Raw genomic sequence first — 13,839 nt, 5'->3', positions numbered from 1 at the left:
GCTGGGAAGAGGAAGCTGTGGGAGTCCTGGGGGGGACGCGCAATGACAGCATCAGTGGCAGAATCATCTGCTTCCTCCTCCGCTCCTGATACCGTGCGCTGGTTTTCTTTGAGAAGCCAGTGCAGAACCAAACTCCACTGTCACATCTGTGGGGTTCCACAGAACACACAGACATGGGGTAAGTTTAGGTTGGATATCAGGACAAACTTCTCTACAGGAAGGTTCTTAAGCACTGGAATGGGCTGCCCAGGGAGGTGGTTGAGTCACCATCCCCAAACGTGTTTAAAAACCGTTTGGATGTGGTGCTCCGGGACATGATTTAGAGGAGGGTTGTTAGAGTTGGGGTACTTCAGGTTGTGGTTGGACTCGATGCTCTTGAAGGTCTTTTCCAACGTGAACGATTCTGTGATTCTACAGGGACACAGTGTGTTGGATTGCTGTTTGTTGCAGAACACCAGCACAGGGCAGGACTGGGGACTGGGAAGATCACAGAAGATCACAGAAAAACCAAGGTTAGAGAAGACCTACAAGATCATCCAGTCCAATCATCCACCTATCACCAATAGTTCTCACTAAACCATATCCCTCAACACAAAATCCGAATGTTCCTTGAACAACTCCAGGGTTGGTGACTCTACCACCTCCCTGGGCAGCCCATTCCACTGCCTGACCACTCTTTGAGAGAAGTAGTATTTCCTAACGTCCAGCCTAAATCTCCCCTGGTGCAGCTTGAAGCATTCCCTCTAGTTCTGTCACCAGTTACACGAGAGAAGAGGCCGAAGCCCAGCTCACTACAGCCTCCCTTCAGGTAGTTATAGAGAGCAATATGGTCTGCCCTGAGCCTCCTCTTCTCCACAATGAACACTCCCAGCTCCTTCAGCCCCCACCCATCAGGCCTGTGCTCCAGACCCCTCACCAGCTGTGTTGCCCTTCTTGGAACACGCTTTGGGGGCATCCTCCGGTGGGTTCAGATGGTCCTGTAGTCTTCTGGAAGGGTCTGGAAATGTTCCTGAAGTGTCTTGGGGTGTCTAGTGGATCCTGGACTCATCCAGAAGGGTCTAGAGATGTCCCAGAGGGTTTGTTGGGGTGACCAGAGGGTGCCCAGGGTTTCCTGGAGTGTTCCAGAGTTCTCGAATGGGGATTTTGAGGACAACCTCACATAGTGACACGTTCTTATGCTGCTTTGTCCCCATGGGATCGTCCCCAAAAATATCTGTTTCCATTAAAATAAATACTATGTCAATTTTGTTGTATTTTTTTCGCCACTTCCTTTCAGAAATGGATGGTTCTCGCTAAATCTCCGTGCAAAGCTCCACAGAAACAACTCCCCACAGGCCACCAGGTGACACCAGGACAACCGTCAGCAGTGTCGGCACCGGGACAACCACCTGTCCCCGAAGTTCTCACTGTCACTGTAACCGTGGAACCTGGGGCCATACCAACCCGTCTACCTCGAGAGCCCCATCAGCGTCCTACAGCTCCTGGAGCCTGGTGACGCTGTCACCCTGGCTGTCCATGACTGTCCGAAGCTGTCCCCCCTGCCTTGGTGGCACAACTGCAGCATGGTGACATCCTCATTGAAGAGGTGACGAGGAGGATTACAGGGAGGGAGCTGGGGACAGTGGGGGGACACATGGGGTGTGACATGGGGTTGGTGGTATCATCATTGGTGGTACTATCATTGGGTGTCACCTTCACTGGATGCCATTGGGTGTCACTGAGTGTCACTGTCTTCAGGTGACACCATGACACAAGGTGACCTCGATGTGGAACAGCCATGACGCAGTGTCCCCATCCCTGGCTGTCACTGTTGTTATCGTCATCTGGTGTCACCATCACTTGTGTGTTACCATGTCTTGGATGACACTATTCCCTGTACACTGAGCACCACACAGAGGGTGGGACTCGACTGTCATCCGGCCCCGCAAGCCCTGCGTTGTCACCATGCTGTCACTGAGCCTCTTGCTGTCCTTTGTCACCCCTCCAGGTCTGCCTACAGTCGGCCTCTTGTGAGGTTCAGATATGCTATGTGGATCAGGCTTTGTTTTTAAAGTCCTCGGTGGCTGCTTGCTTTGTACTGCTGGCTGTTGTTTTGATAGGAGCAAGAGAAGTCTTGTGTGCTAAGAAGAACCTGGTGGTGGAGGGGAAAAAAATCCTCAGGGTTTGGATGCTTCCGTGTGTTACGAGTGATGGTGATACCGCTGCTCGATCAGTTTGAGTGCATGAAACAAGTCTGCAATCTTTTATTAATGGAGTAATGTGAAAGGAGTCCTATGGATTTGAGAGTTGACTTTAAGTCTGTGGGCATTTTCCAGGAGCTGGGGTAAGGGATGAGGCAAGGAAAGTTGTGGTAAGAGGATGAGGTGTAGGAATAAGAACAGCTTCCATTGATATCAACTCCCGCGGTTACTTTTTGACTTGGAATGCATGCTTTTTTTAATAAAGAACAAACTCATTGTGCAGCTTTTGAATGAATTCATTCACACCTGTTACTGTTTGGTGTTCTTCTCTACATGGAACTGCAATTGAAATGGAGACTCCTGGTCTGATTGCCAGCCCCCTCCCGCATGCTCAGATCAGCCAAGTTTGCAAGGCCTGGCTCTTGGTGCCCAGTTGTGCCCAAGGTCAGAGAGTTGGCTCTTCTCGGCTTTGAGATGTGTTTTCCAGTTGCATGTTGTGTTATTTCTGTTGCGTTGACCTCTTGAGCTACAGCCCCAACTGGGGATCCAAGTAAACTAACACAGCAGGAATGGTTGAGGTATATGTGAACTTGGATTGGAAATGCAATACCAAGGACTGCACAAATGTGGGACAGTTCTGTCAGTGTAAGGAAAGGCATCTGCTGGCTGAGTGCTTTGCTGGGTGGGCATCACCCTGCTGAAGAGTAGGCAGCTGTTGTCTTTGCAGAAGCCACATCCATGGGGATTGGAAAGCTTTTTCTGCCTTCCAGCTCTTGGCTGTTGATCTGAGAGCGGAGGTTCTTGCCTGGAAAGAACCACCAGCAGAAAGGATCCCATGCATGGCTTCTGAGCCCTTTCAGATAAACCAGCTGGATTAACGTGGCCTGTGACCTTGGTTTGGAGTTAAGCCAGCAGGCTTTGCCCAAAGCAGAATGACCTGTGGGCACAGCGTCCAGCAGGTAGAAGTGACCAACAGCTGGAGACAGCAGCAGCTTGAGCAGCGCTCTTGAGGGAAATCCTCACTGGGAACAAAGGCCCAGAAGAAGAGAGTAGCTTGTCCCTGTGTTCACATAGTAAGGTTTTCCTTTCTCACCTGACTGTTACCTCTCAGGTGGTGCCTACAGCTGTGTGATGTGCTCTGCAGGAATTGCTAATGTTTTGCATTTAACCTTGTCTTTCATCTTCTTTTAAAGCTTAGAGGCAACCTTAATTTCTACAGTCCTGAGCTTTGTGCCACAAGAGCTCTCCAGTTTCTACCTGTGATGTGAGACTGTATTGTGTCTACTCTATGTCAGGCTCTTCTTCTCTTTTCATTTTAAGCTAGGAAAATTCATTTCTGGGCCAGGAGAAGAAGAAATGCAACAATCTTCCCTGCACTGCTCAGTTTGCCTGAGTTGCCAAGTGCTCCTCATTTTTCTTGTATCCTTCAATTCCAAGTTCATATTTTCCCAAAAACAAAAGAATTCAAAAGTAACCACCTACAGTTAAGTAAGCGATTTCAGTATTTATTTCTGATTGTGGCAATTACTTCAGTTCAGAAGTCATACTTAATTTACGGTGCCTGTTTTAATTTTAACAAAGTTTGCAGTTGTAGCTGACTTCCCAAGGCTGCAGCACATGGTGGTGGCACAGCCTTGGGCTTCTGCGTTTGTGCTAATCCTCTGTCTTGCAGGTCAGCTGGTGCTAGAAGTGGACGGCATCCCAGTGTGAATGAAGGTTTGTGTAGGAGCAGCTGCTGATGGGAGGAAGGAAGTGCAGGCTAATGGACTCTGAAGCATCTCCCAGTACGGTACCAGGGGAGGCAGTAGTGATGTTGGGGGGCAGTTGCAGAAGAACACGAGGAGCTCCTCAGCAGGAAGCTACAAACCCTGCAGAAAGCTGCAGGAGACTCAGAGCACGTGTGGATGCCCAGGAGGAAATGGAGGCCCAGTATTTGAGCAGCGCCTGGCCATGGAGTGCTTTCCAGTCCAAATGCTTAAAGCCACAGTCCAGTTAGAGAGGCTGACACACGTCCTGGGGCCTAAAGATGCTGCTAGAGAAGCCAGGACTGGCCCTGAGGCCTAAAAACAGAGCCAGAGAGACTGGCAGTGGCCACAGGACCTGAAGCCACAGCCAGAGTGGCCAGCACCAACTCTGGGGCATAAAGCCACAGCCCCAGCCAGAGAGGCTGGCACAAGTCCTGGGGTATAAAGCCACAGCCAGAGAGGTCTGCGCTGGCCCTGAAGTCTGAAGCTCCAGCCAGAGAGCCCAGCACCAGCCCTGGGCCATAATGCCACAGTTATAGCCACAGAGGCCAGCACCAGACCAGATGGGGCTTAAAGCCACATCTACAGCCGAACAGGCTGGCACCAGCTGTGGAGCCTAAAGCCAAATCCTGAAAGGTCGGCACCAGCCCCTGCGCCTGAAGCACAGCCAGAGAAGCCGGAACCAGGCCAAGGGCCTAAAGACAAAGCCACAGCTGGAGAGGCCTGCACTGGCCCCAGGTCCTAAAGCCACAACCACAGCCAGAGAGGCTGGCACCACTGCTGTGGCCTAAAGCCGAAGCTGGAGAAGCCGGCACTGTCCCCAGGACTTCAATCCACAGCCTGAAAGGCTGACACCGGCTCCAGGGCCTAAAGCCAGGCACAAGAGGCCAGCACCAGCTTCGGGTCTAAACCACAGCCACAAAGGCCTACGCCGGCCCCGGGGCCTGAAGGTGCAGCCACAGCCCGAGAGGCCGGAACCAGGCCAAGGGCCTAAAGCCACATCTGCAGCCCGAGAGGCCGGCACCAGCCCTGGGGCCCAAAGCCAGGGGCACAGGCCAGTTCCGGCCCCAGGGCACACAGATGTGCCTTCCTATTGGTTTCTACTGATTCCTATAGGACTCCATTGACCACTCTGAGGCCATACTGGTCCTTACTGGTTTTTACTTAGCCATACTGGACTTTTCTGGTCTATACTGGTGTGCACTCCTCCCAGTTCCTACTAGTTCCTCTGGGACTCTACTGACCACAACGAGGCCATATTGAGTTTTTATTGGGCTGCATAAGAGTCATGTTCACTTCTCTGTTGCTTTACTTCAATTAACCCCCATTCAGTTAACCCCATTCACCCCACTGGGTGACCCTGGTGTTGATTTCCTAAAATTTGGATCTAGGAGGTGACCACTCCCTTTGCTTATGATGAAAGCACAGAAGTGATGCAGGCACTCTCTGAGGTCACAATTGGTGCTGGGGTGGGAGCGTTTGTGCCACAGCTGGTGAGCAGAGCTGGTGCTCTCGTGAGCGTGCTGCACACGGAGACTGAGCTCTGTGCTTTTCTTGAGAGAGATCACCCTGTGAGAGCCCATTGGAAGCACCACTGCGGTGTGTGTGAGCTGGGCGCAGCACAGACTGAGCAGGCTGACCAGGTGAGCTGGGTTTGGTGCTGGGTGGTTGCCAGTGGTGTCTCAGCAGAAAAGCTGGGCTGGGGAGGAGTTCTCAGCTCCAGCGCTGCCCTTCTGAATGGCTGTTTCCAGAGGAAACATGTTCTTCTTGAGATTCCATCCCATGTTTCGGTGAGGATGACGAAATGTCATTCCTCCCCTGGAAAATTGCTGCCAGGCCCCCACCTTCATGTCAGACCTAAAAAAGGAAGCAGAGTGCAGACTTCATAGAGTGCAACTTGTGTCTCACTGCTCCATGGATTGCTTGGTGTGCCATACCCAGCAGGTGTTTCAGCAAACCGCGCTGAAGTCACGGCAGAGAGCCGGGTGCTCAGCTGGGCACATGGACGGTCAGCACACCTGTGGGGGAAAAGGGGACCTGGGGGCACTTGCTGACAGAAGCCATGGCAGTCAGACACAAGCTGCAGCTAGTGATGGGCAATTCTTGCAGACAGCTGAGGTCCATGCATTGCCCTCCTCAAGAGACTACATTGCGTAGCAGAAGAAAGCTGGGAAAATGCTTCTTCCTCATGATTTTTCACTTGCTGATACTTTCTGTAAGGGTTCCTGTCCAAAAGGAGAACTCGGAGATCAAGGCAGTTGAAGAACGAGTGAAGCCAGCTCCTTCTAAGAGCGAAGGAGGTTCCTGTGGAGAGAACCCTCAGACCTTGCAAGTCTTCCTCTGACACTTCAGCCATCATGGCTCAGCAAGGAGATGACCGTGGTTCTAATTCCTGCTCTGTGAGAGGAAAGGTACGGCTGGGTTTCCTTTGCTTGATGTTTCTTTCTTTTTCCCATGTTTAAGGGAAGGGGTGGAGCAGGAGGAGCCCTACTGGTCCTTTGTCACCTCAAAAACCACTTGGATTTTGCGCTCCCTGCTGACAGTCTGGGCTAATGACGTGGACATGGCTTAGGCTGTATTTTCCCTTAGTGATAATTAATCTCTCAGTACTCTGATAATCTATCTCTGGCACAATCTGGAACCTCTCTGCAAACCTTGGCTGCCCGTTCCCACTGACGTTTCTTCCTTTCTCTCCCCAGAAGCAGCGCAGCGCGCTTCCCCGTGTTTGGGAGCAGCAGCCAGCAGGCTGCCGGAGATCCAACCGCATCTTGCAGCGCGCAGAGGGACGCGATGGGAACAGAGCGTCCTTACTGCCACGCAAAAGTGAGTTTCTTGAGGCCTCTGTTATGAAGGATGGAGGAATGAATTTTGAGTATTACTTCTGAGTGGGTGCAGTGCTGCAGGGGATGTCAAATAAGCCACTGTGGAAGTGTTGGAGAGACCGACAGCGGCAGTTGGTGGCAGCAGTGAGGCAGAAGTCTGCATATAAATGCTTAGAGTCGAGTGAATTCCTTTTAGAGCCACAAAATGTGTCTCAACTTTTGCACCTGATAGTGTTTTGTTTGGTGATGCACCTCTGCTCTGTCAAATGTAGAGCTGTCAGGGAGGCTGGGGTTCTTCTGCTGTCATCTGAGCAAGAATGAGACTTTTGGTTTTTTGTTGTTTTGGGGATGGATTTGGTCTGACAGGACAATACTTCTACAGGCTACTGGTTTCTGTTAAATCAGCAAATTGTATTTTGTTGTAGGGACGGAGCCTGCGCGTCTGTGGAATGGTGCTGGGCAAGGGGGGAAGCGGAAAGCCTCCGCAGGTAAGCAGCTCTTGTGAGCTGTGGTGTGGGTACCTGCCTCTAAATAGGGCTGCATGCAGGGCTGTGTGTGATGGAGAGGAAAGGACACTGCAGATCTGTGTTGACTGCAGAAATGGCACAGTGTTGAATCAGCAGAAAGGCAAATGGAAGAAACTATGCTTGAAGACCAGAAATTTGTGTCTGACTGTGCTAAAGTCTTCCTCCAAAGAGATGTTCTTCATGTCTTTCTTGTTTCCTTTCTGTCAGAAGCTGATGCCAGTGGCCTTCCTCTGAAGCGCAGCCTTGCAGAAAGGCAGGGGGAAGCTACAGACCATGACATGGCACCCAAGAGAGGTACAGACGCACAACAGGCATCTGGGTTTGGTGCACTGTCTTTCTAACTAGGCTTTCTGTCTGTTCTTCCTGGGACTGTTCTCACTGCGTGTTGCTTGGGGTCTTAATCCCCGGGACTTATAGTTACCTTTCCTGTGCTGATTTGAAATACAAACCCACAGTTCATCCACGATCCTAAGATCCGTGACTGTGAACACTGCAGATGAGATGTGACCCATTTTGCAGACCGAAAGTAGTATTGGACTCTTGTTATATCTTCTTGCTTCTTCTTTCTTGCCAGAGATAGGTGCTGAGCCCAATGGAAAGATCTACACGAAAGCGGTGCAGGAAGTCCTTTCTGAGAGAGCTCATCTCCAGGCTGGAGGGCTTCCTACAACAGCAGGTCCCAGCTCAGGGAGAAGACCTTCCCCTGCAGCGTGCCCCCGCTCTGTCTCCAAGTCCCTGGCTGGATGTAAACGCAAGGGCTTGGAAGAAGAGCAGCAAACAGCAGCGCAGTTGCCTGCTACCAAAAGAGCGAGGGGTCAGAGCGGAGACAGCGTGCCGGCTCCAGCAGCACAGCCTGGGCCTGCTGCAGCACGGAGCTCCAAGCTAAGAGGTAAGAAGGTGCTGTGGTACCCACCCTGTAGGGTAGGTGCTGCCCTTATCAAGCACACTGAAGTTGCATAGGGTTTGCTTTGCTTTTTCCTTCTCTGCAGAGGGGAAAAGAGTTGAAGCCTACAAAGTCCAAAGGCAGTGAGGTGCCACAGTATGTAACCCCGACTCCATTAACTCCATGGTAGTCTTCTGCACCTTTCCACTGGAAATGTCATTCACTGAGAGGCTTCCAATTTCCTTTGTCTTTTTTCTGCCATCTGTTTTTATGGTACCCATGTTTCTGCAGTTTTGCTGCTGACAGAACGAATTCAGTTTTATTCTTGCTTTATAGCAAGAAGACAACGAAAAGAGAGAAGAGTGGAATTGAAGAAGGCTTCTCTGAGAGCTGCCGCTGCACGTGCAGAGGTGAGTCCTTGGTGAGCACAGACACGGCTCTTGTTGTTCTCAGTGCCTCTGCCTGTCAGACATGAAAGATACTGCAGAATCCCAAGGCAAGCAATGTAATAGAAAAACACCCAGCTGTATGTTTAAGGAAATCACACTGTCAGTGACAGCTGCCTAGGGGAGCTTGGATGCCTTCCTCTGGCTTGAGAAGGACACTGTTGGTAACGGCTGGAGGGTTTTTCTGTGATAAAGAGCCTTGCCATGTCGGGCACTGCGACCTTTGGGACCTCGTTCCCCCAGCAGAGCATGAATCTTACCATAGGCAGCGTGTTATGGGAAGGAATGTCAGTGACCTGAATGGCAGGAACGTGCTGTGCTGCATGGGGCCGTTCTGGAAGGTTTACTGATCAGACTTTCTTAATGAGATCGCCCTAGATTGTTTCTGTCCTATCTCTATACTTGCCTTATTTCTTTCCAGTCATCCGCAATGAACACCCTTGTGGAGATGATGCAGAAGCTGCAGCTGAAGGACTGAGAGGAAGAGCATCAGAAGGCAGCGGCTGCAGCACGCAGAGTTACAGGGCAGCGTTCTGAGTGCCACCCAACTTGGCACTCCATGTTTGGTTGTAGTCAATAAAAAATAGTCACAATTAGAGATTGACAAAGAGCGCACGGCCTGATTTGTCCAGTGGCATTCCATGAGCTGCTGCACTACTGCTGGTCCAGAGTAGAAACTATGCAGCTTCGGACCTCCAAGCTGCCATCCTGGCATTGTTCTTCTTGGAGGCAGTGGAACTTGGAGGTTCTCCTGCTGTTGCTGACACCTGACGTTGCCTAGGGAGGACTTGGCCACTGCATTCTGCTCCACCCCCTGTGCCACACACACACGAGTGCAGCCCACCACCCTTCCACCTGCCATGCAAACGCACCATCCCATCTTGCACACTTCAGCCACATGGCTTTCCTCCTCCTCCCCCCACCAGATCCCATTCCTGCTTCCCCTTCCCCACCCCGCCCCCCCATTGCTTTGGCCCCAGTAGCGTGCCACCCCCCGCAGCCCTCCAGTTTGCATGAGGCTTTGCTTCCTTCGTGCACAACCCCTCCATTGCTGTGCCCCTTGTTGCAGCCTTCTTTTGCAGCACCATTTAGCGATTTCACAGAATCACAGAATTGCCAGGGTTGGAAGGGACCTCAAGGATCATGAATCTCCAACCCCCCTGCCACACGCAGGGCCACCAACCATTCCACCTAATGCTAGACCAGACTGCCCAGGGCCCCATCCAATCTGGCTTTGAACACCTCCAGGGACGGGGCATCCACAACCTCTCTGGGCAGCCTGTTCCAGTACCTCACCACTCTCTCCGTAAAGAATTTCCCCCTGACGTCCAACCTAAATCTCCCTTCCCTCAGCTTAAAACCATTTCCCCTTGTCCTGCTGTCACTCACCCTTTCAAAGAGTTGATTCCCCTCCTCTTTGTAGGCTCCCTTTAGGTACTGAAAGGCTGCAATGAGGTCACCCCGCAGCCTTCTTTTCTCCAGGCTGAACAAGCCCAGCTCTTTCAGCCTGTCCTCGTAGGGGAGGTGCTCCAGTCCCCTGATCATCTTCGTGGCCCTCCTCTGGACCCTCTCCAACAGCTCCCTGTCTTTCTTGTACTGGGGGCTCCAGACCTGGACGCAGTATTCCAGATGGGGCCTCACAAGAGCAGAGTAGAGGGGAGCAATCACCTCTCTGTCCCTGCTGGCCACCCCTCTTCTGATAGAGCCCAGGATCCCATTTGCCTTCCGAGCCGCAAGGGCACACTGCTGGCTCATGTTAAGTTTGTCATCTATCAAGACCCCCAGGTCCTTCTCCACGGGGCTGCTCTCAAGGACCTCTCCTTCCAATCTGTAGGGATGCTTGGGATTCCTCCGGCCCAAGTGCAAAACTCTGCACTTTGCTGAGTTGAACCTCATCAGGTTCACCCGGGCCCACCTTTCTAGCCTCTCGAGGTCCCTCTGAATGGCATCCCGTCCTTCAACCGTGTCAACCACACCACTCAGCTTGGTGTCGTCAGCAAACTTGCTGAGGGTGCACTCGATTCCGTCATCGATGTCATTGATAAAGATGTTAAAGAGCACCGGTCCCAAGACAGATACCTGGGGGACGCCGCTCGTTACTGGCCTCCACCTGGACATGGAGCCATTGATGACCACCCTCTGTCTGCGGCCTTTCAACCAGTTTCTTATCCATCGAGTGGTCCACCCATCAAATCCACATCCCTCCAGTTTGGAGAGAAGGATGTGGTGGGGGACCATGTCAAAGGCCTTGCTCAAGTCCAGGTAAATGACATCGGTCGCCTTTCCCTTGTCCACCGATGCCGTCACTCCATCATAAAAGGCCACCAGATTGGTCAAGCATGACCTTCCTCTGGTGAAGCCGTGCTGGCTGTCTCGGATCACACGCCCTTTCCTCATGTGATCAAGCATGTCATCTAGGATGATCTGTTCCATGATCTTCCCAGGCACAGAGGTGAGACTCACCGGCCTGTAGTTCCCGGGGTCCTCCTTGCTCCCTTTCTTGTAAATGGGAGTGACGTGACCCTTCCTCCAGTCATCCGGGACCTCACCTGACAGCCACGACTTCTCAAATATGATGGAGAGCGGCTCGGCAACCACCTCAGCCAGCTCCTTCAGAACCCTGGGATGCACGCCATCCGGCCCCATAGACTTGTACACATTCAGTCTCATGAGGCGGTCTCGGACCTGCTCTGTCCTCACAGCGGGGGGGGATTTACCACAATCTTCTCTTTTATCTGTTCAAAAGCCTGCTGCTGCTCAGGACCCCATGCAAAATTATTCTTCTTCGGAGTCACCTGCTACAGGGGGCTTACTGTGAGGCTACAGTCTGGAACATGCATTCTCCAAAAAACCACTACACCCAGAAAAGACTGTGTCTCTTTCTTAGACATGGACAGAAACATGGAGATTTTGTTGATCACATCTGTCGGGATGTGACAATATCCATCTAGGAATGGAATTTCCTGGGCAGGTCCTGAAAGGTGAGAAGGGCCCCATAAGTGAACATAAAAATGTAAGAAAGCTTCACAGTGACTGAGAACAAGGGGGGATGAAGGGACAATAGTTAGAGATAGTTTATAGAAGTAAGAATGTAGAGCTTGTTAGAAAAATAAGGGATGGCAGACACTGGGTCTGGGATAGTGAGGGGGATGAAGCCACACCAATAAGGTTTGAGTACAACACAGAGACATTTGTCAGGGAGGTGATGAGATGTCCACAGAGCTAGAAGAAACCACTTTGGAGGGATTCCCCCCGAAAGGTCAGAAGTTTACAGCAAGAAAGGTCAGAAGCCTTCATGAGGAAGACAACAAATCTTCATCCCACAACCCACCGCATGCGCACAACAGGGGTGGGTCTGCATGCTAATGAACTCTTGAGGGTGTAACGAGTACGCATGCAAATTCCGGGAAAACAATTGATTATGTATTAGTTTGACCTATATCTGTAGCACAATTTTTCCAGATGGTGTGCAAGTTATGTGGATCTATCCCCCTTGCACCCAGTGTACACACACCGCTGAATAAACCAGACCTGCTTTGTAATCTTACTTGGGTTACAGAGTTTGATTCCAAACATCACAGTGACCAGTGTCATATTCTTCTCAGTCCTGCTGGTAAGGAGGAGTGGCTTGGGCACTGGACAGGTCCTGCATGTCAGCTATTGTTTGTGCAGCGGTTATCAGCAACAGGGCTTTATTTTATGGGAACAGGAGACTCAGTACACAGGGAGAACAAACACCCTGCATCAGTGCAGGAGGGGGATTGATTGACTGTGATCTTCCCTGCAGCTTTGTCAGAAGGAACTTGGGCTCCTTGTGGACAACGAGCTCACCATGAGCTAGCAATGTGCTGTTTCTGCAAAGAAGGTTGAAAGCTGCTGGGCAGCAGTAGGGCTAACATAGCCAGCAGATCAAGGCAGGGGATTGTTCCTCTCTGTTCAGCACTGCTAACATCACTCACTCACCAGTACACACGGAGCACTGGCTTAATGAAACAGGACCAACAAAGAGCTTCAAAAAGTGGACTGGGTTCACCTTCCTAACAGGTGAGGCTATGAGAGCAGGGCATGTCCAGCCTGGAGATGAGAAGCTCCAAGGAGACGTACCTTGACAGTGTATATAAACATCTGAGGGGAGGCCAGAAGAAGTGGGAGCCAGGCTCTTCTCAGTGATGCCTAGCAAAAGGACAAGGGGCAAATGGATCCAGATGAAACACATAACATTTCGTCCAAGTCCAGGGAAGAATTTATTTACTGGAGGCTGCTGATCACTGGAACTGGCTGCCCAGAGAATTTCTTTCCCTGCAATGAAAATCAAAATCAAAAGATGTAACCAAAAGATGTGTAGACACACTCCTGGATATTCAAGTCAAATCTACAGCCCTATGTCCAGATGGAGGCCTGTGACGAATGTTGTCCTTTGGACAGGTGATCTGTAACATCTTTATGAATGGCATAGACAATGGGATCAAGTGTTCCCTTAGCAAGTTTGGTGATCACACCAAGCTGAAGGGTGCAATTGACACAGCAGAAGGAAGGGACACCATTCAGAGAGACCTGGTTGGATTTGAGAAGGTGGCCCACATGAACCTAATAAGATTCAACAACGTCAAGCACAATGCACTGCACATGGGTCAGGGCAATCTCAGATATTTGTACAGAGTGGGAGAAGATCTCGTAGAGAGCAGCCCTGCAGAGAAGGACTTGGGAATCCTGATGAGTGAAAAGCTGGACGTGAGTCAGCAATGTGCTCTCGCAGCCCAGAAGGTCAACTGTGTTCCAGGCTGCATCAGATAGGAGTGCCCAGCAGTGGAGGGAAGGAATTGTCCCCCTCTACTCTGCCCTTGTAATGCCCCAGCTGGAGTAGTGCATCCAGCTCTGAGGTTGCCAGCACAAGAAGGATGTGAAACTGTTGGAGTGGGTCCAGAGCAGCACCACCAGAGTGCTGGAGCACCTCTCATGTGAAGATAGGTTGAGGTCAGTCTGGAGAGAGTTCTAGAGAAGCCTCACTGCAGCATTTAAATAATTAAAGAGAGCTTATAAACAGGAGAGAGACCAACTTTTTGCTTAGGAAGAACGTGATACAAAATGGGGCAACATTTTAAACCAAGAGACAAGACATTTGGATTATACAATAGCAGGAACGTAGTTACTCAGGGAGTGGGAAGGCACTGGTACAGAGAAAGAGGGCAATCTGGAGGTCCTCAAGGCCCGGCTGGATTCAGCCCTGGGCAACCTG

General features: G+C 51.1%; 1 protein-coding gene across 4 annotated transcripts; it reads left to right on the top strand.

Moving 5' to 3' along the window:
* Window positions 1-4,992: 4,992 nt before the first annotated feature.
* LOC149911864 (zinc finger CCCH domain-containing protein 11A-like) lies at window positions 4,993-9,260 on the top strand. 4 transcript variants are annotated; one of them, XM_090133178.1, is made up of 8 exons: window positions 4,993-5,319; window positions 6,174-6,336; window positions 6,625-6,748; window positions 7,173-7,235; window positions 7,482-7,568; window positions 7,849-8,163; window positions 8,494-8,567; window positions 9,025-9,252. In XM_090133178.1, the coding sequence occupies exons 2-8, from the start codon at window positions 6,283-6,285 to the stop codon at window positions 9,079-9,081; spliced, it is 774 nt and encodes a 257-aa protein (XP_089989304.1). In that variant the 5' UTR covers window positions 4,993-5,319; window positions 6,174-6,282; the 3' UTR covers window positions 9,082-9,252. The 4 variants fall into 4 exon arrangements, 3 of the variants coding, with proteins under 3 accessions (XP_089989304.1, XP_089989303.1, XP_089989305.1); XM_090133177.1 differs by lacking the exon at window positions 4,993-5,319 and adding an exon at window positions 5,389-5,568 and having other exon boundaries at window positions 6,146-6,336; XR_016462766.1 differs by lacking the exon at window positions 4,993-5,319 and adding an exon at window positions 8,264-8,313 and having other exon boundaries at window positions 5,581-6,336; window positions 9,025-9,064.
* The last annotated feature ends 4,579 nt before the right edge of the window (window positions 9,261-13,839 follow it).

The sequence above is a fragment of the Phasianus colchicus genome, unplaced genomic scaffold, assembly GCF_987193195.1.
Source record: "Phasianus colchicus unplaced genomic scaffold, bPhaCol1.hap1.1 HAP1_SCAFFOLD_54, whole genome shotgun sequence".
In the NCBI taxonomy this organism is placed as follows: domain Eukaryota; kingdom Metazoa; phylum Chordata; class Aves; order Galliformes; family Phasianidae; genus Phasianus; species Phasianus colchicus.
The sequence above is the reverse complement of the archived record's forward strand: the minus strand, read 5'-3'. Positions and strand labels throughout refer to the sequence as shown.

Coding starts and splice junctions, on each gene's coding strand:
- LOC149911864 (XM_090133178.1), top strand. CDS start 6,283: ATGGCTCAGCAAGGAGATGACCGTGGTTCTAATTCCTGCTCTGTGAGA. Junction 6,749..7,172: donor GTCCTTACTGCCACGCAAAA/GTGAGTTTCTTG, acceptor ATTTTGTTGTAG/GGACGGAGCCTGCGCGTCTG. Junction 8,164..8,493: donor ACGGAGCTCCAAGCTAAGAG/GTAAGAAGGTGC, acceptor CTTGCTTTATAG/CAAGAAGACAACGAAAAGAG.